A 22,131-nucleotide genomic window follows, 5' to 3' on the forward strand; every position below is an offset into this window, starting at 1 on the left:
TGTGCGACCACCAGACGCCGATGACCTAAGCCACATAATCCAGCAGCCAGAGGAATCGTCCAGACAATTCTGGACACGGTTCCTAACCAAGAAAAACCAAATAGTCGATTGTCCGGACGCCGAGGCCCTCGCAGCCTTCAGGCACAACATCCGAGACGAATGGCTTGCCCGGCACCTAGGACAGGAAAAGCCGAAGTCTATGGCAGCCCTCACGACACTCATGACCCGCTTCTGCACGGGAGAAGACAGCTGGCTAGCTCGTAGCAACAACATAACCAAGAGCCCCGGCAATTCGGATACCAAGGATAACAACGGCAGGTCACGTCGCAACAAGCATAAACGCCGCATTAACGGTGACAATACTGAAGATACGGCAGTCAATGCCGGATTCAGAGGCTCTAAACCGGGTCAGCGGAAGAAGCCATTCAAAAGAAACCCTCAGGGCCCATCCAGCTTAGACCGGATACTCGATCGCTCTGCCAGATACACGGCACACCCGAGTAACCAGCCAATCACACCAACAGGGATTGTTGGGTGTTCAAGCAGGCAGGCAAGTTAAGTGCCGAGACCAGAGACAAGGGGCTACATAGCGATGATAAGGAGGGGCCCCGGCTGCCAAACAACAAAGGACAGAAGGGATTTCCCCCGCAAGTTCGGACGGTGAATATGATATACACAACCCACATCCCCAAAAGGGAGTGGAAGCGTGCTCTCAAGGACGTCTATGCGTTGGAGCCAGTCGCCCCAAAGTTCAACCCATGGTCCTCCTGCCCGATCACCTTTGATCGACGGGACCATCCCACCAGCATCCATCACGGCGGATTCGCCGCACTGGTCCTAGACCCAATTATCGACGGATTCCACCTTACCAGAGTCCTAATGGACGGCGGCAGTAGCCTGAACCTGCTTTACCAGGACACAGTGCGAAAAATGGGCATCGATCCTTCAAGGATTAAACCCACAAAGATAACCTTCAAAGGTGTCATACCAGGGGTAGAAGCCAGTTGTACAGGCTCGGTCACACTTGAGGTGGTCTTTGGATCCCCGGATAACTTCCGGAGCGAGGAGTTAATCTTCGACATAGTCCCATTCCACAGCGGCTATCACGCCCTGCTCGGGCGAACCGCATTTGCCAAATTCAATGCGGTGCCGCACTACGCATATCTCAAGCTCAAGATGCCAGGACCTCGCGGAGTCATCACGGTAAACGGAAACACCGAACACTCTCTCCGAATGGAGGAGCACACGGCGGCCCTGGCAGCGGAAGTACAGGGTAGCCTCTCAAGGCAGTTCTCCAATCCAGGTGCCAAACGTCCGGACAACGTCAAGCGAGCCCGAAGTAACCTACAACAAATTCGGCTGGCATGTTCCGAGCAAGCATAGCAGTGCGGCCCCAACCCCGGCCCCCGTCAAATGGCGATACTGGTACCACGCGTACATAATTACGCCTTAGAGATACCATGGGCATAAGGGGAGGGGCACAACAACGGCACGCCCAGAATGCGGCTCAACCGCACTAAGGGGCTCCCTATTTCGCCGTTTTCCTTTTCACACACTTTCAGGACCCAACTATTCGGAAGGCCTGTCCGGCAATACTCTCGCCGAACCAATGATGCAATAGCCAGGGAGGAAGCAAGCCACGTCAAAAGTCCAAGTGGTCTCTATAACGAGTTTAATACCTGTTTCTCTTACAATCCTGTAGCTTGCCCCTCGAGGGGAATATGTCAAATACTCCCATCTCTTGATTACCGCACTTTTTGTATCGTTCTGCTTTCGAAGTAGCCCCCTTTTAATGAACAATATATAGCGCTTACCTATTATTGTACTTATCTATTTTTATATGCAAAAATGTTCAGTCATGACACTATGCAACCATACACTTTGGTACGGATAATACACCAGGGGCTTACAACACCCCATAACATGGTGTGAGAAGACCGAACACTCTAACAAGTGCGGCACCCCGAACTTATAGCACTATATGCATCGGCTCCGAATCATGTCTTTGTTCAATAGTTGGGTTTGCCCGGCTCCCATGTTTTGGTACCTTACGTTCCGCATTGTTGGCTAAGGTAGCGCTAGGAGAACTACTGCGATTGTGCCCCAGTTGAGCTGGGTTAACACCTCAGTAGAGAAAGCTAAAACTGGTTGTCATGATAGTGCGAGAGACCGGTCGCTATTCGCGAGGTTTCTTCGAGTCCTTAAAGACTTATGCCGCTTCGAGCGAGGAACCGGACTTGTCCGGCCTAGGCGTGGATAGCGCCCCGAACTCGGTCTTCCGAATACTAGGGGCTTCGCCGAAATATAAAATTATAGAATTCTATGGCTAAGTGAGAGTGATAAAGCATTATAAGTCCGACGGACTGGTTCGTTGTGTTGAACGCCTCCCTAGATGGACCCAAGAATGGGAACAAGAGCGCTCAGGTTTATCCCGAACACCCCAGCACTCGTGGCATGGGGGTCGAAGCTGATGACTTGCATCTCTCAGATTTGATAAACGGCCGCACAGAAGGTAATATTTTAAATTAACAAGCGTTGCTTAACGCATATGAACAAAGCTTCAGCGTACAGGATAACAAATGTGAGTTTACTCAAAAATTACATCTTTGGAACACTCATCCGCTATGCGGCGGGCACCCTTCAGAACGCCATTATAATACATCTCGGGCGTACGATACTCCTTGCTCGGTGGTGGCGCGTCCGTCAACAGCTTCTCCGCGTCTAGCTTGCCCCAGTGCACCTTAGCACGGGCAAGGCCCGACGGGCACCTTCAATACAAACAGAGCGCTTGACGACCTCAATCCACGGACACGCGTCCACCAGCCGCCGCACCAGACCGAAGTAGCTCCCAGGCATGACTTCTCCAGGCCACAGCCGAGCTATGAGGCCCTTCATGGCCTATTCGGCCACCTTGTGGAGCTCAACCAGCTGCTTCAGCTGGTCGCTCAGGGGCACCGGATGTTCGGCCTCAGCATACTGATACCAGAACACTTTCTCCGTCGAGCTCCCCTCTTCGGCTTGGTAGTATGCGGCGGCATCAGACACACTACGGGGCAGATCGGCGAACGCTCCTGGAGAGCTCCGGATTCGGGTAAGTAGCAGATAATTAACTTTTATATTTTTGCTTTGCATAAAGAATGCCTTACCCACCGCTATCTTCTTCGTCGCCTCGATCTCCTGAAGGGCCTTTTGGGCTTCGGCCTTAGCGGTCTTGGCACTCTCAAGAGCCAAGGCAAGCTCGGACTCTCGAGTCTTCGAGTCACGCTCCAAACTCTTGTGTTTTTCCACGAGAGCCTGGAGCTCTTGCCGTACCTCCGCCACCCGCGCCTCCTGCTTCTCTCGCTCGGTGCGCTCCAAGGCTGCACTCTTTTCGGCCTTCGAAACCGCCTCTTTCAGGGTCGCCACCTCGGTCGTGGCTCCTGCAACATTAACGTTGGTCCTGTTATTATTATGCAACCAAGTATTTCTATATACATTTACAGGAGGTACTATGTACCCTCTTTATCCTCGAGCTGCTTCCTGGCACGGCCGAGCTCGCTCTTGGACCGCTCGAGGCTTTCCTTCAAGGCATTGACCTCCGCAGTCAGTGCGGCAGAGGTCAGCAGCGCAGCCTGCATTCCCATATTGACATATTTCTATTAGACTCCTGCATATATCTTTTGAGATCCTCAGTTCGGCTTTTCTTTCCGAACACCGAACTGAGCATCAGATGCTACTATCTATGCGGTAACATTTTTTATATATGTTTTTGAACACATACCTCAAAGCTCGTTAACAGGCTTGTGCAGGCTTCCGTCAGCCCGCTCTTGGCGGACTGAACCTTCTGAATCACCGCACTCATAACAGTGCGGTGTTCTTCGTCGATGGAGGCGCTGTTAAGCGCCTCCAGCAAATTGTCCAGCGCCTCCGGGTGGACGGAAGTCGCCCGCGTCGCGGGCTTGCCCTTCTTATGAAGGCTCCGCCTGTCGGGCTCTGGAACCACTTATGGTTCCGGAGCAGTGTCCGGCCCGGGGCCGGACTTAGATCCCTCCGGGGCTTTACCCCCTTTGGGCTGGGAGTCCGGAAGGTCGCCTTGTGGCGCTTCTAGGACCACCTCCTCCTGGTTTTTTCCCCTACGGGACTCCACCTCAGCGTCGTCTGTAGGGAGAGGGGAGGAGGCCGTCGGAAGTGAAGCGCTATTCACATCCGACGAATTCAGAGATCCGCTCGATGAATCGCCAAGCTGAGCTCTGGGCGGACTGCATGATTAGCTTCGGTGTTAGAAGCTATCAAATAATAAAGGAGTGCAATAAGTCATTCGGGTAGCCGGACACTTACGATTTTGCCAGGGGCTTGACCCTGGATGGCCAGTCCTCCCCGCCGTCTTCGGCGTCGGGGGCGTAGTCCGGCAGAAGGGACTTCCCCTTCTTGGACCCTCCGGCTTCCCCAGTTGGGGCGGCCTTTCTCTTCTCTCCTCCCCCCGTTGGAGGGGGAGAGGCGTCTTCTTCCTCCTCCTCCTCCTCGTCTTCGGAGGCGGAGGGTGCGTTGGGGCCGTCGGGCAAATCCGACGACACCGGGCGTCGGGAACTCTTTCGGGTCCCCGTGGCCTTCTCCTTGGCCTTCTTCTCCGGCACCACGTGGGGTGCCAGAACCAGTAGCTTCGCTAAGTGTGCGTCTACTGGGCCTTCGGGCAAAGGGGCCGGACAGTCGAACTGTCTGGATGTCCTCTTCCAGTCTTGTCAAAGGAACGGGAGTTTAGATCCCACATAAAATCACACTATGAAATTCGGGTATCCCGTAAGGGACTAAAGGTAAGCTTACTTCGTAGGCTTGACGTTTGGCGCAGAATCCGCGATCCTCGGTGACGGGAGGGGAGACCTCGGAACTCTTGAAAAGCACCTTCCAGGCGTCCTCGTGCTTCGTTTCGAAGATCCGGGATAGAGTCTGGTGCCGGGCCGGGTCGAACTCCCACAAATTGAAGTCCCGTCGTTGACACGGGAGGATCCGGCGAAAGAGCATGACCTGGACCATGTTGACAAGCTTGACCTTCTTGGTCACCAGGCCTCGGACGCATGTTTGGAGTCCGGTCACCTCTTCCGGATTGCCCCACGACAGGCCCGTCTCTTTCCAAGATGTGAGCCGGGTGGGGATGCAGGATCGAAATTCGGGGGTCGCTGCCCATTTAGGGTCACGCGGCTCGGTGATATAAAACCACCTAGATTGCCACCCTTTGATGGTTTCCACGAAGGCACCCTCGAGCCAGGTGACGTTGGCTATCTTGCCCACCATGGCGCCTCCGCATTCTGCCTGTCGGCCTTGCACGACCTTTGGCTTGACGCTGAAGATCTTCAGCCATAGGCCAAAGTGGGGCTGGATGCGGAAGAAGGCCTCGCACACGAGATAAACGCCGAGATATTGAGGATGAAGTTTGGGGCCAGATCGTGGAAGTCTAGGCCGTAGTAGAACATGAGCCTCCGGACGAACGGGTGAAGAGGAAAACCCAGTCCACGGAGGAAATGGGGAAGAAACACAACCCTCTCATGGGGCCTGGGGGTGGGGATGAGTTTCCCCACATCTGGAAGCCGGTGCGCGATGTCGTTAGACAAGTATCCGGCCTTCCTCAGGTTTTTGATTTGTCCCTCCGTGACGAAGGAGGCCATCCATCTGCCTCCCGCTCCAGACATGGTTGGAGAAGGTTGAGGTGGGAAGTGCGAGCTTGGGCGCTGGAGCTCGAGCGTGCACGGACGGATAAGCAGAGGAGGAAGAGGGCGTGAATGGAAAGGGCGGATTCTTATCCCCTTATATGGGCGGCCAAAACTACGGGCCCTCCACCGGCCTAATAAAACTCGCTTATCTCCCAAGCGCCGCGGTTAATGGCGCGGTTGGGTTACCCACACCCGTATTGATGAGAATCCCGGAATAAGGGGACACGATCTCTGCTTTGACAAGATGTGCCAAGGAAACCGCCTCACTAAATGCGCTGAGGTGGAACAATAAAATGAATAAAGAGCCTGGCTGTGGCATGATGTCACGCCACGAAATACGTCAGCAGATCCGATTGATACAAATATTATTCTCTCTACAAAGGAATGTGGAACTTATTTTGCAGAGCCGGACACTACCCTGGTGTTCAACATCTTCTATGAAATATTAGGAGGAGGAACCCGCCTTGTAATGCCGAAGACAACTTGCGCGCCGGACTCGTCGTCGTTGAAGCCTTCAGGGGCTACTGAGGGAGTCCTGGATTAGGGGGTGTCCGGATGGCCGGACTAAGACCTTTGGCCGGACTCCCGGACTATGAAGATACAAGATTGAAGACTCCCTCCCGTGTCCAGATGGGACTTTCATTGGCGTGGAAGGCAAGCTTGGCGATACGATATGAAGATCTCCTCCCATTGTAATCGACTCTGTGTAACCCTAGCCCTCTCCGGTGTCTATATAAACCGGAGAGTTTTAGTCCGTAGGACGAACAACAATCTTACCATAGGCTAGATTCTAGGGTTAGCCACTCCGATCTCGTGGTAGATCTACTCTTGTACTACCCATATCATCAATATTAATCAAGTAGGAGTAGGGTTTTACCTCCATCGAGAGGGCCCAAACCTGGGTAAAAACATCATGTCCCTTGTCTCCTGTTACCATCCGCCTAGACGCACAGTTCGGGACCCCCTACCCGAGATCCGCCGGTTTTGACACCGACAATAGGTATGACTATCTTGATTCTGTCATAAAATCTTCATGGAGGTACATGCATGACAGAAAATGTGACCTACTGTGACAAACACGTATCATCACGGAAGTGTACTTTTTTGTAGTGTAAGCAACTCCTTGCAAATCATAGCTCTATACGACTCCTGTCGGTCGGGAAGGCATCTCATACCCCGGCTCCCAACCTTCCTTGCCACAAGGCCCAAAACCATTTTGATAGCCTTGTCAAGTTAACCTGGTGCAGTGCATGTCCGTGTCCAACACGAACCCTTCAGTTCAAGGACACCTAGTAGCACCCCAATTTTATGAGCCCACCACTAGACGTACTTGACTTGCGAAGGTGCAACATCGGGGATCTGACTGATCTTATCGATTATCGCGAATCCGATTCGGATTTACGTTTGACTGTTAACCCCAATGACGGATACTGACTGGTAGGGGTAGGTTGTGTCACGACCTCATCGATTCCGATTGATAGAAAACATAGCCCCAACGATCCCCATGTGTAGTTGATCTCATCAACCGTGCACATAGCCAATCTCATAAACGACAACCGATCTCATCTGCCGCCTCCACATATCTCATATGCATATGATCTGAAGCCAAATCCTATAGCAGAGGCTCTGATACCATTGTTGAGTTCTACGGTAGGGTGCGTTGACTGCAAATTAATATTTTCCTACGCGCAGAACAACCAAGAACATGTTATGGGAGATGGATCATAGATCGTTGCCACTAGACGCGCAGTGCCGTGCAGCAGAAGAAGATTTGGGGCAGCGCGTCCGCGTGGATCGTCTCCTCCTCGTCCGATCTCCCCAAACAACCGGTCGTCGGATCCCACGTATAGGTTCGCCGAAGTGGCACAAGTGCACTGCCTCTAATGGTAGCCACACATGCAGGAGGAACACCGTGCGGCGAACTGCTAGGTCCGATCACACAGTCGGCGGCTAGTAGAGGTGGCTATTCGCAACACATGCAAACCCTAGTGACAGCGCCGAAGCGATCAATTAAATGAGTGTGCCGCACCTCCACTTTATATAGGCATCCGTCGCGGGCACAACACTCGGGCCTCGCACGGACCCTAAAGCCCAACATCTGTTCGGCCTAGATTCAAGTCCGAGTAGGATCACACCTGACTCATGGAGTCGGATCAGACCTTACAGGTTCCTTCCCTTAAGCGCGCTTCTCGTTCACTTTGTCGCGAGTCAGATCACATCTGGCTTGGCTAGTCGGTAGCGGCCTCTAGCAAAGCGTGCCGACTCCAATTGTCTGATGAAGCTGGTTAGGCGAACCTATACATCAAACTTATGTTCACTTTTCCACACAATATATGTTGTCGGGCTAAAAGCAAGTCTGTCATCCTTGTGCTAGCTCGGCCTCTTTCTCATTCCAGGGATGCCGACCACAAACCGGATTATCTCATAATCCCTGTCGCATGGCCATGCTTATCTTGGTCGAATCACATGAGGGGCCCAGAGTATATCCCATCTTGCTCGACCATGTCTCACAGCATGGGTCTAGGCAAGCTCGAAACCTACCTTTGTAACTACCCAGTCACGGAGTAGAGTTTGGTTGGCCCAAAGCAAGTATGTCACCATCCCGAGTACATGCGCCAACTCAGGTCTTGGGACATAGAACGTATGTTGTACTAGAGACCCACAAACGACATATCGCTGTGTCTTATAGTCGGGTCTGTCCGACTCGGACCTTATCTCGAATCGGATCCGACTATGTCAGATCGGACCAGATCCTTCCGAGTCCATATTACCCGGTTATCATTCAATGTTCCATGGCTAGTGAGACCAAGCCATCGACCGTGTCATATGCTAGTCTAGTTGGTTGCACGTCCACACAGCCCTTTCGACTAGGGACCTTTTAGGACAATCATCATACAATGCATAGTCCCACAAACAAGTCACGTGCTTGCTGATACACATCATTGATAATGTCCAAGGACTATCTTTATTCATAAACACATAGAAAATATCATCATACATGATTGCCTCTAGGGCATATCTCCAACACCCAACAAGCGCGACAATTATGTGAAGAGGCGATTCGCCAAAGCCTTGCCACATATCTCACCGGCCCATGAACCAGGCTGTCCGACCGATAATGGCTAGATTCCACCGCTCCTTCCTTCTTAGGTAGCAAGACAACCAATGTCCTATTAATGTCGCCGAAACCATGCATGTCGCCCTTCCAGAATGCATCCGTCGCGCGCATGATATGACACTTAATTACCCCCCAGCAAGCCATGTAAAACTTGTGGGTAAAACCGTCAGGCCCCGACTACTTATCCAGTGGCAAGGCTTTGACTACTGCCCACATGTCCTCCTCCGTTAATAGGTATCTTGAGGTGAGCCAAATATAGGTTGGGAATATCCAAAATGCAAGATCTAAAGTGTATGCATGATCTGGCCCCGAACTATGAAGAATTCATAGAAGTTATCCATTGCCGCCTCTAGGTTTCCCTACCCCAATATGACGAATCTGTCGACCTAGAAGATGTTAATTGCGTTACGCCTTCTCCGGTGATGGCCGCATTTCATCGTCCCACTTTAAGCATCTGTATCAATCAGTTTTAGCCAAAGAAATCCTCTACTACGCAAGATAAGATATTTCATCGATGAAAGTGCCTAAAATAGATACCCTTTTTGACCGATGCATCAAATGCATCTTGGCTTTTGTTTAGACATGATGTTTTAGGTCTCTTCCAACGCAAAGGTGCTTATTAGGCTAGTCATAGTGGGAGTAACTTAGGTAGTAACATAACACATCCCAAGACAAATTTGCTTATGTGGCATGGATTTAATGAGGAGAGAGATGCTTGTGATAACATAATATATTACTGTAACATAACATACCCGAGGTAAAATGAGTATATCTCAATTAATGAAGGCTTGCATGTTACATCTATATATTACTATCCATTATGAAGGTAGTAACATAGACTAGTGACATATGCATGTTACTAGTCTAAGTTACTCCCCACTATAACCAGCCTTAGACGAGGTGCTAAGTGCACTAAATAGCTTAGCAATTCAAGTCCCCAATTTATACCCCCTCAGTCCACGAACAAGTGTATGTCTGGACATTCAAAATTTGTCCATAAAAGAGTGTATTTCTATCTTAATGCACTTTAAAGTTAAAAAAATGGTTATCTCTCATCACAGGTAATCAAGACCAATAATTTTTAACACATGGTCTACTAACTTTCTACATGCACTTAGCTCATTGAGGGTGGAGTAATTAAAGAGGAGAGAGATGATGGCTTGCACCTTCCCACTGTACTCCCTCCGGTCCTTTTTTACTTCACGTATTAGATTTGTATCAAGTAAAGCATCACAAGGTTTGACCAAATTTATATTAAAAAATATCAACATCTACAATGCTACACACACACACACACACACACACACTATGAAACTACAATTCATAACGAATCTAACAATATTGATTTTGCATCGTGTTGATATTTTTTTCTATAAGTTTGGTCAAAGTAGAGATGCTTTGACTTCGAACCAAATTTATATGCAGACTAAAAAAGATCGGAGAGAGTATTTTTTTACTCCACTCCATAATGTGTCCTAAAATTTCTATATGTATACTTATTCATGGAGAGAGGGAGCATGTGCTTAACTTGTTGTAGCTAAGCTCATTTCATTTAATAATTTTGCACCTAAACCCTTTCAAGCATTGGTGAGTTTCCTTCATTTAAATGTTTTGACTAGGTAGGCATGCTTGACATTGGTTCTTTCTAGGTCACCAAAATGCTCTCTCATCCCGTAATTGATGTGCCATGTCATTTTTTTGGCTTATGTGATTTTCTTAGCACATGTACACCATGAAGCACTGAGAAGTGCCTTATAGCTGACTCGACTCATGAGGTGTTAAAAGGCAGATTTTATTGAAATACTTTGCTCATTAATAACAATTAAACATGGCAGGGAAAAATGCAATGATAGTAGCAATAGCTCATGTCACTTGTGTTTATTATTGTTGCTTAGTGTGCATGTATTATTCTTTTTCTCCTCACATATCAGCCAAAAAAAGAAAATTGAGCCACACCACTGTACGGACCTAATAATGAATAGTAGCAGTAGAAGTGCATGGCATGCATAGATATTTGCCGTGTTTATAAGATTTGCAAATCTAGCGGTCCGCCGCTGGATCTGTCCCGCGCAGGCAGCGGTAACCGTAAAAGCCCTATACCTAGACCTAGCCCAGGGAAAGGAAGGAAAAACCCGACCAACCACAGCACGGAGAGATAAGATTGGCAGAGAGAGAAAAAAATATCTTCCCCCGGGGGGGTCGGGGGTCCCATTTGGCAGCCCCGCGACGGCCAGAGGAGGAAGGGGGCAGAGGCCGCCCCCATCGCGCAGCCGCACACCACCCGCAGAAAAAGGCTTTTGCGTCGTCCGGACGACGGGAAGAACCCCTGAAAATTTCCCAATTCCCATCCCATACCCCCTTTCCTTTTCCCACTCTACACCCAGGCGCACGCGCCCGCCCTCCCTCCCTCCCTCAGCCTCATCCCAACCCCACCCCCCACCCCCGTTGAAATCCGCGGCGGGACAGATCGGGGCGCAGATCGGGGGCCGGCTCCCGGCGATGGGCGGCGACGAGCGGCACCTGGGGAGGACCATGAGCTTCGGGATCCCGGACGTGGCGCTGGGGCTCGTCATGGGGTGCGTGGAGGACCCCTGGGACCGCGACGCCATCTCGCTCGTCTGCCGCCACTGGTGCAAGGTCGACGCGCTCAGCCGCAAGCACGTCACCGTCGCCATGGCCTACTCCACCACCCCCGACCGCCTCTTCCGCCGCTTCCCCTGCCTCGAGTCGCTCAAGCTCAAGGCCAAGCCCCGCGCCTCCATGTTCAACCTCATCCCCGAGGACTGGGGCGGCTCCGCTTCGCCCTGGATCCGCGAGCTCTCTGCCTCCTTCCACTTCCTCAAGGTGCTGCACCTCCGCCGAATGATTGTCTCCGACGACGACGTCGCCGTGCTCGTGCGCGCCAAGGCCCACATGCTCGTCTCCCTCAAGCTTGACCGATGCTCCGGCTTCTCCACGTCCTCCCTCGCTCTCCTCGCCCGCTGCTGCAAGTAATTTCTCCCCTCCTTGTTCCGGTTCACAAATGATATGCATGCATTAGTTCGTTTATTAATTACTGCGGTATCTCTTTCTTGTCCTACAAATTAATTTGTAGTTTCAATTGTTCTAGTTAGTTTTTCTCTTCAGAAATTGTGTTTTGTTCTATTTGGAAAGGGTTGGTAGATGGGATGTTTGTAAAGCGAGTATATATAAGATATTCTTTTGTTCATTTGGAAAGGGGAAAAGTAAGTGTAACGTCTCACCTTTTCATGTAGTAAAACATCAGGCTACTCTTTGTAATTTGGGAATAATTCTAGCTTTGGAGCAGAAATTAGGAAATGTGGACTTTAACTGCCTTACTGAGTTGGGGACTTTGCTTAGTTGTTTATACTTTCTTAGAGAACTATGATGCTTGGTGGAGATAGTTTTGAAAAGCAGATTATCAAAATGGTGTTGTAGAAGTTCAGTAAGAATGTAAGAGCATACATTCATAGGTTACTAGTTTAATTAATCATATTTCTTGTCATGTGCAGGAAACTGGAAACCTTGTTTCTTGAAGAAAGTTCTGTTGCTGAGAAAGAAAATGATGAATGGCTCCGCGAGCTTGCTACCAGCAATACTGTCCTTGAGACGCTGAATTTCTTTCTGACAGATCTCAGGGCATCCCCTGCATATCTTCTCCTCCTTGTGCGAAATTGCCGAAGGCTGAGAACTCTCAAGATTAGCGACTGTTTCATGTCTGACCTGGTTGACCTGTTCCGTACAGCAGAAACGCTACAAGACTTTGCTGGTGGTTCCTTTGATGATCAAGATCAGGGTGGGAATTATGCTAACTACTATTTCCCTCCTTCAGTACAGCGCTTGAGTTTGCTCTACATGGGAACAAATGAGATGCAGATATTATTTCCATATGGCGCCACACTCAAGAAGCTGGACCTTCAGTTTACATTCCTTACCACAGAGGATCACTGTCAATTAGTCCAGCGCTGCCCAAATCTAGAAGTTTTGGAGGTATGTCCTGGCAAATTATTTTAAATGTTTTCGCCATGTTTCCTGTCTGGAGGTCAGATAGTGAATATGCTATCTCAAACGCGTTTTGTTGACAATTTGTCTTCCAACAGGTAAGGGATGTGATAGGGGATCGAGGGTTGGAAGTCGTTGCACAGACCTGCAAGAAATTACAGCGACTCAGAGTCGAGAGAGGAGACGATGACCAAGGAGGTCTTGAGGACGAACAGGGTAGAGTGACACAAGTAGGACTGATGGCTGTTACTCAAGGCTGTCCTGATTTGGAGTACTGGGCAGTACATGTGTCTGACATTACAAATGCAGCTCTTGAGGCCATTGGTACGTTCAGCAAAAACCTGAATGATTTCCGACTTGTCCTGCTTGATAGAGAGGTGCATATAACCGAACTGCCCCTTGACAACGGGGTTCGGGCTTTGCTGAGAGGTTGCACCAAACTCCGGAGGTTTGCATTTTATGTGAGACCTGGAGCTCTATCAGATATCGGCCTTTCCTATGTTGGTGAATTTAGCAAGACCGTCCGCTACATGTTGCTTGGGAATGCCGGGGGATCTGATGATGGACTGCTGGCATTTGCACGAGGATGCCCAAGCTTGCAGAAATTGGAGCTAAGGAGTTGCTGCTTTAGTGAACGTGCATTGGCAGTTGCAGCCTTACAGCTGAAGTCACTCAGATATCTTTGGGTGCAGGGATACAAGGCATCTCCTACTGGCACCGATCTCATGGCAATGGTACGCCCCTTCTGGAACATTGAGTTTATTGCACCAAATCAAGATGAGCCTTGCCCAGAGGGTCAGGCACAGATTCTGGCATACTACTCTCTGGCTGGGGCAAGGACAGATTGTCCTCAGTCTGTAATTCCCCTCTATCCATCAGTCGGAGGCTAAAAAGACCACCACCAGTTTGACTGTACATACATGTTTGATGCCAGTGAAACCCACGATGCGGTATTAGGGACATTCCACCTTACAGTGCCAATTACGGGACTGAAAGCTCAAGTAAAAGCGACCCACTCTGAACTGCCTTTGTATCTTAGGGGCAACATTTTTGGGTAAGCTGTTCATCTGGCCAACATGGATATCTTTGTGTACTACACCATTTTGACATGGCTCGGACACGCATTTTTGTAATAATGTGCCCAGTTGTAATGGCATTTTTCTGTTCTTGAGCTTTGCCCACTGTATTGTTGTTCTACGAACAGTATTGGATTAGTTGTTGTACCATCTGTGAAACAATCTGCACAATGTTATGTTTAACCCACGAATATCTTGAAATTTTGCTGCGGCTTGGCCTCAGCTTTACTGGTCGTGATTTTCCACCTTCTCTTATCTTTGGATCTGTATGGTGAACGGGCTGTTATATGTTCTATATGGATTACAGGAAGCAGGGATTTATTACGTTGAAATAAAAGAACAGAAGATTGAGATGTCACTTGCCGTGAAATTTTCCATGATTTCCGAATACTCATCATGAGATTCTGCATAACACAGAAATTTTACAGCTTTTGCTAGGAAGGAATTTAAGAGAGGGTTGAGGGGAGAAGGTAGAGAAAGATATTTCAGAACTCAGAAATTCTGCAATATATGCTGTTGCACAGGAAGCAATTTCAGAGGATTGAGGAGAGGGTGGAGAAAAATAGAGTGAAAGTGTATTCGACAAATGATGTTCGAGTTCATACTGAGATCTTACAGTATGGAGCTATATGAATGAATTTCATAGAAATTTGGTAACCTGCTCCTATTAGGCAATGGACTTTGAAGAAGAATTCTTAAAATTCAAATAGTACAACAAAAATCCTACGATCTACAGAGACTCTTAGGGCATTTGAAATAAAGGAAAATTGCAGTATCGAATTTCTATAAAAAGATGCCGACTGGGTCATCTGAAACAAATAAATAATAGATGGAACAAATAAATGACTCTACCAATATTCCTATGAAATTCTTACAGAAGAAGAATTCTTAAAATTCAAATAGTACAACAAAAATCCTACGATCTACAGAGACTCTTAGGGCATTTGAAATAAAGGAAAATTGCAGTATCGAATTCCTATAAAAAGATGCCGACTGGGTCATCTGAAACAAATAAATAATAGATGGAACAAATAAATGACTCTACCAATATTCCTATGAAATTCTTACAGAATAAAGCAAATCCATATGAAAATTTCTGTGTTTTTTCTTTGTACTTAGTATGCTATAAATCCTTTATTCTTAAATAGGTGCAACCCACTACCTGTTTTTTTTTCTCTTTATGCAACTATGCCGCATCAGAACATACAAAACTATCCGTTAGCCAAATCCATGATATAAACTGCCAACCAGACTGAAAACACAGAAGCATCAAGTACAGCATATAGCATGCATATGGTATTCAAGTCCAGAGTCATTGTTGTGTTTGTGTCGAATATTTTGTACTAGTTGGGTTACGCTTGGACTTGGTGTTGTAGTGTGGGTAGGATACGTGTAGTGTCGGAGTCGGACATGTTGTACCCTTGGCCTCTTATATATGAGGAGGCACCCCACGATGTAACCCATGACGACTAGATAGCGACAGGCTCGCAAGGGGGTGCTGGCGGCTTGTGCCGGCGCCAGGGTGACCGGTGTTGCGGTATCTCGGGGAGGAGCGTCCGTAGTCATTGCCCCGGGGAGTAGGCGAGTTCGCCGAACCTCGTTAACAAATCTCGGTGTCGTCATTGTCTGTGATTGCTTGTTCCTCGATGGATCGTTCGCATACCTCGGATTTATTCTAACAAGTGGTATCAGAGCTAGGTTTCGAGGTGGTTATTCGCTTGATCTAGAGGTGGAGAAATCAGGCGTCGGTGAGGTCGGAAAATTTGCGTGGCGTCACGGTGCCTACTCGGAATCGACGAGATCGAGACGTGGCCTGCGGAGCTAGCAGCTGGGCCCAGATGCAGTCCATGATGCAGTCCATCAGGGACACGGGCAGGCAGCCCGAGCGGCAGGTCGCGTGCAGGGGCAGCTGAGCGTGACTCGATTGGTAGGTTCAGATTTTGACGATATTATCTCTTGCAATCGGAAGCAGCGGACGTGGGATTTGTTTTGGAAACAAAAGGGACCGAGTCCCGATAGAACTCGTAGCCGAGCCGGACTGCTGGAGCCTTGCACGCGCAGTATAAAATAAGGCAGCCGGCTAGGGACAAGACGAGGCAATAGATCAGATCGAGATCGGCCAGAAAAAATCCATCAGGGGCTTCGCATCCATCGAGAGGACAGGCTTTGGCAGGAAAGCAAATAGCGCTAGTATTGTAGTTGAGCCAAGGGAGCACTTTGACGTGAAGACCAACTAGTTCGTTGACCGCTAGTAGCAGTACGCGGAGGTTTGGTTCGTGTACTTGCGGATCACGGGAAGACTGCTCGGTTATTTTTTACGGAGTCAGCCGTACAAAGAATCATGGCGTTATCGGGTATCAGGTTTGAGGTGAAGAAGTTCAACGGAACTGGAAGCTTTGGGTTATGGCAAACAAGAGCGAAAGATTTGTTGGCACAACAAGGATGATGCTTGAAGGCGTTGTTGAAGGAAGCCAAGCCAGCTAAGATGAAGGCGGATGACTGGAAGGAGTTACAGTTGAAAGCAGCCGGGACTATACGGTTGTGTCTGTCGGACCAGATTATTTATCATGTGATGGATGAGAATTCGCCGAAGAAGATCTGGGAGAAGCTGGAAAGTCAGTTTATGTCCAAGACTGCGACGACCAAGGTGTATCTGAAGCAAAAGTTGTATGGGATGAGGATGCAGGAGGGGTCGGATCTTGTGGAGTATATGAACGCCTTTAATCAAGTCGTGACGGATCTAGCACGCTTGGGTGCGACGGTTGATGACGAGGATAGGGCAATTCTGCATCTTTGTTCATTGCCATCATCCTATGACCATTTGATCACTACTTTGACGCACGGCAAGGAGACCGTCAAGAATGAGGATATTACTGCGGCATTGCTATCTTATGATATGAGAAAGAAGAACGCGGTGGAAGTCTCTCATGATGAAGGTTTGCTAGTCAAGGGTGAGCAGTGGCGGAAGGGATATGAGGCTGGAAAGAACAAGAAAAAAAAAGAATATACAGTGTCACAAGTGTAAGCAGTGGGGACATATGAGAAAGGACTGTCCAGAACTCAATGGCGGGGCAAGTGCTAATAAGGCAACTCATGGTGATGACTCAGACATCAGTAGTGATGTTCTCATAGTATCAGACAGGCGGTCAAACAAAGGTGAAGCGTGGATGTTGGATTCAACTTGCTCTTTTCATGCGACAACCAACAGGAGTGGTTCTCTTCGTACAAGTCTGGTGAGTTTGGTTTAGCCTATGTGGGCGATGACACAGGTTATCGTGTTGCTGGAGTAGGTGACATCAAAATCAAGATGTTTGACGGAGTTGAGCGGATGCTTCGGGGAGTCAGGCATGTGTCAGGGCTAAGGAGGAATCTAATTTCGCTTGGTGTTCTTCATAATGATGGTATGGTATTCCGTTGTGATCGGGATAAGAAGACCATGAGAATCATAGAAGATGAGGTGACCGTGATGATTGGAGAGAAGACGGCTTCGCATCTTTACAAGTTGCAAGGAAGCACTATTGCAGGTGGAGTCACGGAGACTGGAGTTGCGGGAGTAGCAGCGGGGTCTCACGGTGGCGGCGGGTCTGGGGCAGACTCGTCGAGTAGCTCTCGGTAAGCTACGAAGAAGACAACACAAGTCCAGAGTACATGAAAGTTTGACGCATGGACAAATTCAAGGTGGTGAAGAATATTTGTCAAGGTGGAGTTTGTTGTGTTTGTGTCGAATATTTTGTACTAGTTGGGTTACACTTGGACTTGGTGTTGTAGTGTGGGTAGGATACGTGTAGTGTCGGAGTCGGACACGTTGTACCCTTGGCCTCTTATATATGAGGAGACACCCCACGTTGTAACACATGACGACTAAATAGCGACAAGCTCGCAAGGGGTGCTGGCGGCTTGTGCCGGTGTCCGGGTGGCCGGTGTTGTGATATCTCGGGAAGGAGCACCCGTAGTCATTGTCCCGGGGAGTAGGTGAGTTCGCCGAACTTCGTTAACAAATCTCGGTGTCGTCATTGTCTGTGATTGCTTGTTCCTCGATGGATCGTTCACGTACCTCGGATTTATTCTAACAGTCATGACGAAATACAGGTGCACGATCATACCATTACAACAGAGTTACTAAAATTCCAACATTACAACGGAAATACGGTGGCAAGGCGCTTCGTAAAACATCATGTGCTTGCTGAGGTTGAGCGCTCCCGAGAGACGGACCTGGAGCATGAACTGCGGCTGTGAGCATAGCTTTCTCTAGAACGCCTCTTGCCAGGTGACCTGCTGCGTGATGGCTTGCTTCCGGCGCATCCTTTCCGTGGAGAACAGCTCCTTGATTCTTCTGAAACCGGGGAGCAGCTGCGGGAGTAGCTCCTGCGTGGCGATATGCTGCGAGAGTAGCTCCGTCTTCTGCTCCTTGGAGAATAGCGCCTGCTGTAGTATGCTGAAACAGAACGGTCGTGGGAGTGCGACCTCTGCCTTCTGTAACGGTATGGAGATCTTGAACGGTGGCGATGACCATGGCGGGGTGAGTAGGACCTGTCATAGGGTGAGTAGGACCTACGCCTGTCGTAGGGAGACTCCGACCTGTCAGAAGGAGAGTATGATCTCCTTCTGCCATAGGGAGAGTAGTATCGCCTCCTTTCATCAGGGGAGTATGATCTACGCCTGTCACGACGAGAGTATGATCTGTCACGACGAGAGTATGATCGTCCTCTGCGATAAGGAGAATAAGAGCGTTCTCGCTCAGGCGAGTAGCGTGAGCTGTAACGGTCTCTCCTAACAGGTGACCTGCTTCGGGAATACCTCCTTCCTGGTATCACCACATAATCAAATGTCAATAATCAGATGTGATATGAAGTGTCAGCGGTGCTCACTTTCTAGCACATAATTCATGGTACCAAGGTGTCGAAGATAAATCATGTCACAATAACTTACCACGCGATGATTTGGTGCCCAGATACCTTCCTGGTGTTGGGGTTCGGCCTCGTCTTCTCTTTGCCTGTGGTGGAGAAGGGGCTCAAAATCAGTACTTGTGTTTTATGTCAAAAGCAAGATTCAATACATTATTGGGGATCTGAAGAACACAAATAGTATGAAAAAACAATAATGGCGGGCGTACAACCCTTTGGGTGAGGTAGCATTGTTTCGATCTTAGGTTGTGTATCTTTTGAATTTGATGCCAAACAGCTGCGGGCATCAACCTGCTGCTGTCAACAAAATCTTCAAACAAGAAGAACATTCAAATATTTAGCTTGGAAGGCTAATCTGTACATAATAATTCCACTCCATATAGAAGGAGAAGGAGAATGGACAAATATCAGAGAGTTAACAGTCTTTTGGCAATACCTTCTCAACAGTAATGACACGACCTTCCAGCACTGAACGGTCGAGATATTTGATGCAGTGTTCTGCCTCCTTAAGAGTAGCCATGGTAACAAACCCAAATCCCCGTGATTCCCTTGTCCATGGATCAAGTACTATACTTGCATCAATCACCTGTGCCACATCCAGCAAGATAAATAAGTGGAATTGTTAGCAATCTTCTCACATGGGTACCAGTTTCCTCAGCAAACATTTCCATAAGTTTACCTCTCCCTCTGTAGAGAAATGCTTCTCCAGATCTCGATCAGTTAGACGAGATGATAAACCAGTCACGAAGAGATTGTTCCCAGGGTTCTCAACATCACTCGAGTCCACACTCCTAACACATTACATGGATATCAATCACTCCCTAAAATTAGAGCCAGAAATGCCTAGACTCCAAAATATAGAACATGGACACAAACATAATATTAGCATTTCTGAGGATAAAGGATGTTTACCTTGAACGACTCCTGTACCTCGAATACGACATCTGCAAGACAGACAGGCAAATGAATCAGCACCCACCAGAGGACTCGTATAGAAAAAACTCAGATAAGTAGCATGTAACTACATTTCTAAATGTACCATGGCTTCGCAACATACTACCGCATAGCGCCAATAGATCATACAAATATCTAACCTGACCATAGAAGCTCTGATCACTGCGACAGCTCGATTTCAAGCATGCAACAATCCACTGTCAGTTTACACTTTGCAGCGTCGAAGATATGTGGTCATAGATTGTTGCGTGTCCAAAAGCTTGGAGACCTAATACAACCTTGTTTCGTGTTCAGTTCAGTGTTGACTGTCTGTTCCCGGAACAGTTTCCTTCCCACCAATTCAACGTTCCCGTACAAGTTACGGGGTTCAGTGATAAATCTGTTTTCCTCATCGCGTTAGGTACAATCGCAGTCCAGATGAAACCACTACGCACAGAACACGAATTGGGGAAACATAACCGCTAACAACATAGGAATTCTCGGTTTAATTTGCTTCATGTCATATAGATCTAGCGCATTTGCGAACCAGAATTGAGGATAAAAAAAATTGAGGATCAATCAGCCTCCGAACCCCAACATACGTTTTCCTACTGGCAAGTATGGGTCTCATGGCTCTCTATGATCTGCGGGTTATGAGCTGTATGTGCTAAAACTATCGCCAAATCAAACCTAGAACAGAAGGCAGGATGAAATTCGCAGCACCCTTCACATGATAGTATCATGCTACTGACGAAACGCGAGGAAGAAGGCGAGGAAATACCTTTGCTTCGTCGCCGCTGCGACTGCGATCCTGTCCTCCCGAAGCCTCTCGAGTCTCTGTCTTCAGCTTCGCCTCTGCGTATGTCAGTTACCACCTGCGACACCGCCCCTCTTTTCCCGTTGGATCGCGCACGCGCGCGCGTGTGAATAAATAGAGAGGGCCTGCGGGAAGGTTCTGGAGGGGGGCGGACGCGAGACTTTCTCAAATCCGGTTGAATTGGCTGAGCGAACGCACCGCACGGCACCACCTTCCGCTTCGACACTTGGCATCTCTCTCCGCCATCCGTTTCCCCCTTTTCTTCCTGCTTTAAAAAAATTGTTCTTTATTTTCATTTTTCTTCTAAAATGATCCATCGAGTTTTAAAGACCATTAAACAACCACTATCGTCACCAGAACGAGCACCCGACGGACTACTGTTGCAAGGCACTACCGGTTGAATTTAGAGCATCTCTAGCAGACGCTCTAAAAGCGCTCGGCCCATATAATTCCGGCGACTATATGGGTTTGCCCTGTTTATTGGGCCAGACAGACCCCGTATAGTCGCCCCGGTCTGTAAAACATTTACGGTGGCCCGGAAACCACCTCCTCCCCGCGCAGTATATCTACGAGTCTGCGGCCGCTATACGGGGCGAAACCCTATTCCCCTCGCCACTGCAATCTTCCCTTTCCCCCTGACTTCTTGCCGCCGGCAACCCAAATCCGCCGCCCACTCTGCTACTGCAGACAGATCCGCCACTATATGGCACGAAATGTGGAGCTCCGGCCGTGGTCACGACTAGCGAGGACCCCGAGTGGAAGTACTACGTCGCCGCCTACGCGGCAAGGAAGCGGTCCGCCCGGTGGTACATGAACCGGGGCCTTGAGCCGCCGTCGTCCCTCTTCCGTCGCTAGAGGGAGGAGTACGACCGGCGGCAGGATCGGCTCTCCTCCGGCGCGGGCAGCTTTGTCGCGTCGGCTAGCTCGCATATGCCGCTCCCACCGGTGAAGAGGGAGGTGGAGGCGGAGCGGCGGAGTGCTGGCGTCGCCGGGCCGGAGGATTTTCTTTCCTCTTCCGATGCGGACGCCATCGAGGTGGCCATCCTCATGCGCAGTGCGCGGGAGGAGGAGGCGGCGCAACGCTGCCGCCGGGACGAGGAACTCGACACCGTCCTATACGAGCAGGGGCTCGCGATTTCAACGACAACATGGCCGCGTGGCTCCGCAAAGCCGCCGCACAGGATGCCATCTTCGTCGACCCCGCCTCCACAACGATGATTGATGATCTCCGCCGCCGCACCCGGAGGGCTCCAGTGAGCCACATTTTGGGCATTGGGGGTAGGGGTAGGCGGCCTCCTCCGATCTAGTATATGTAAATCAATGCTACCTCTTGAGCACGCGTTGGTTTTCCCTTGAAGAGGAAAGGGTGATGCAGCAAAGTAGCGTACGTATTTTTCTCAGTTTTTGAGAACCAAGGTAGCAATCCAGTAGAAGGTTACACGCAAGTCGCCTTGTATCTGCACAAATAAATAAGAACCTTGCAACCAACGCGATAAAGGGGTTGTCAACCCCTTCACGGCCACTTGCAAAAGTGAGATTTGATAGAGATAATAAGATAAATATTTTTGGTATTTTTGTTGTATAGATTGAAAAGTAA

General features: G+C 49.1%; 2 protein-coding genes across 5 annotated transcripts; one reads left to right on the top strand and one right to left on the bottom strand.

Moving 5' to 3' along the window:
• The first annotated feature begins 11,209 nt into the window (after window positions 1–11,209).
• LOC119290889 (coronatine-insensitive protein homolog 2) lies at window positions 11,210–14,108 on the top strand. The gene is made up of 3 exons (XM_037569558.1): window positions 11,210–11,792; window positions 12,315–12,792; window positions 12,903–14,108. The coding sequence occupies exons 1-3, from the start codon at window positions 11,302–11,304 to the stop codon at window positions 13,692–13,694; spliced, it is 1,761 nt and encodes a 586-aa protein (XP_037425455.1). The 5' UTR covers window positions 11,210–11,301; the 3' UTR covers window positions 13,695–14,108.
• Window positions 14,109–17,885: 3,777 nt separating this feature from the next.
• On the bottom strand, window positions 17,886–20,638 carry LOC119290890 (serine/arginine-rich splicing factor SR45a-like). Of its 4 annotated transcripts, none has more exons than XM_037569559.1 (6): window positions 20,499–20,638; window positions 19,697–19,728; window positions 19,464–19,575; window positions 19,221–19,370; window positions 18,810–18,873; window positions 17,886–18,684 (listed from the first exon to the last, which is right to left on the bottom strand). In XM_037569559.1, the coding sequence occupies exons 2-6, from the start codon at window positions 19,726–19,728 to the stop codon at window positions 18,053–18,055; spliced, it is 990 nt and encodes a 329-aa protein (XP_037425456.1). In that variant the 5' UTR covers window positions 20,499–20,638; the 3' UTR covers window positions 17,886–18,052. The 4 variants fall into 4 exon arrangements, 2 of the variants coding, with proteins under 2 accessions (XP_037425456.1, XP_037425457.1); XR_005142072.1 differs by having other exon boundaries at window positions 18,600–18,684; window positions 18,810–19,094; XR_005142073.1 differs by lacking the exon at window positions 17,886–18,684 and adding an exon at window positions 18,997–19,094.
• Between the last annotated feature and the right edge of the window lie 1,493 nt (window positions 20,639–22,131).

The sequence above is a fragment of the Triticum dicoccoides genome, chromosome 4B (genome assembly GCF_002162155.2).
Source record: "Triticum dicoccoides isolate Atlit2015 ecotype Zavitan chromosome 4B, WEW_v2.0, whole genome shotgun sequence".
Taxonomy (NCBI): domain Eukaryota; kingdom Viridiplantae; phylum Streptophyta; class Magnoliopsida; order Poales; family Poaceae; genus Triticum; species Triticum dicoccoides.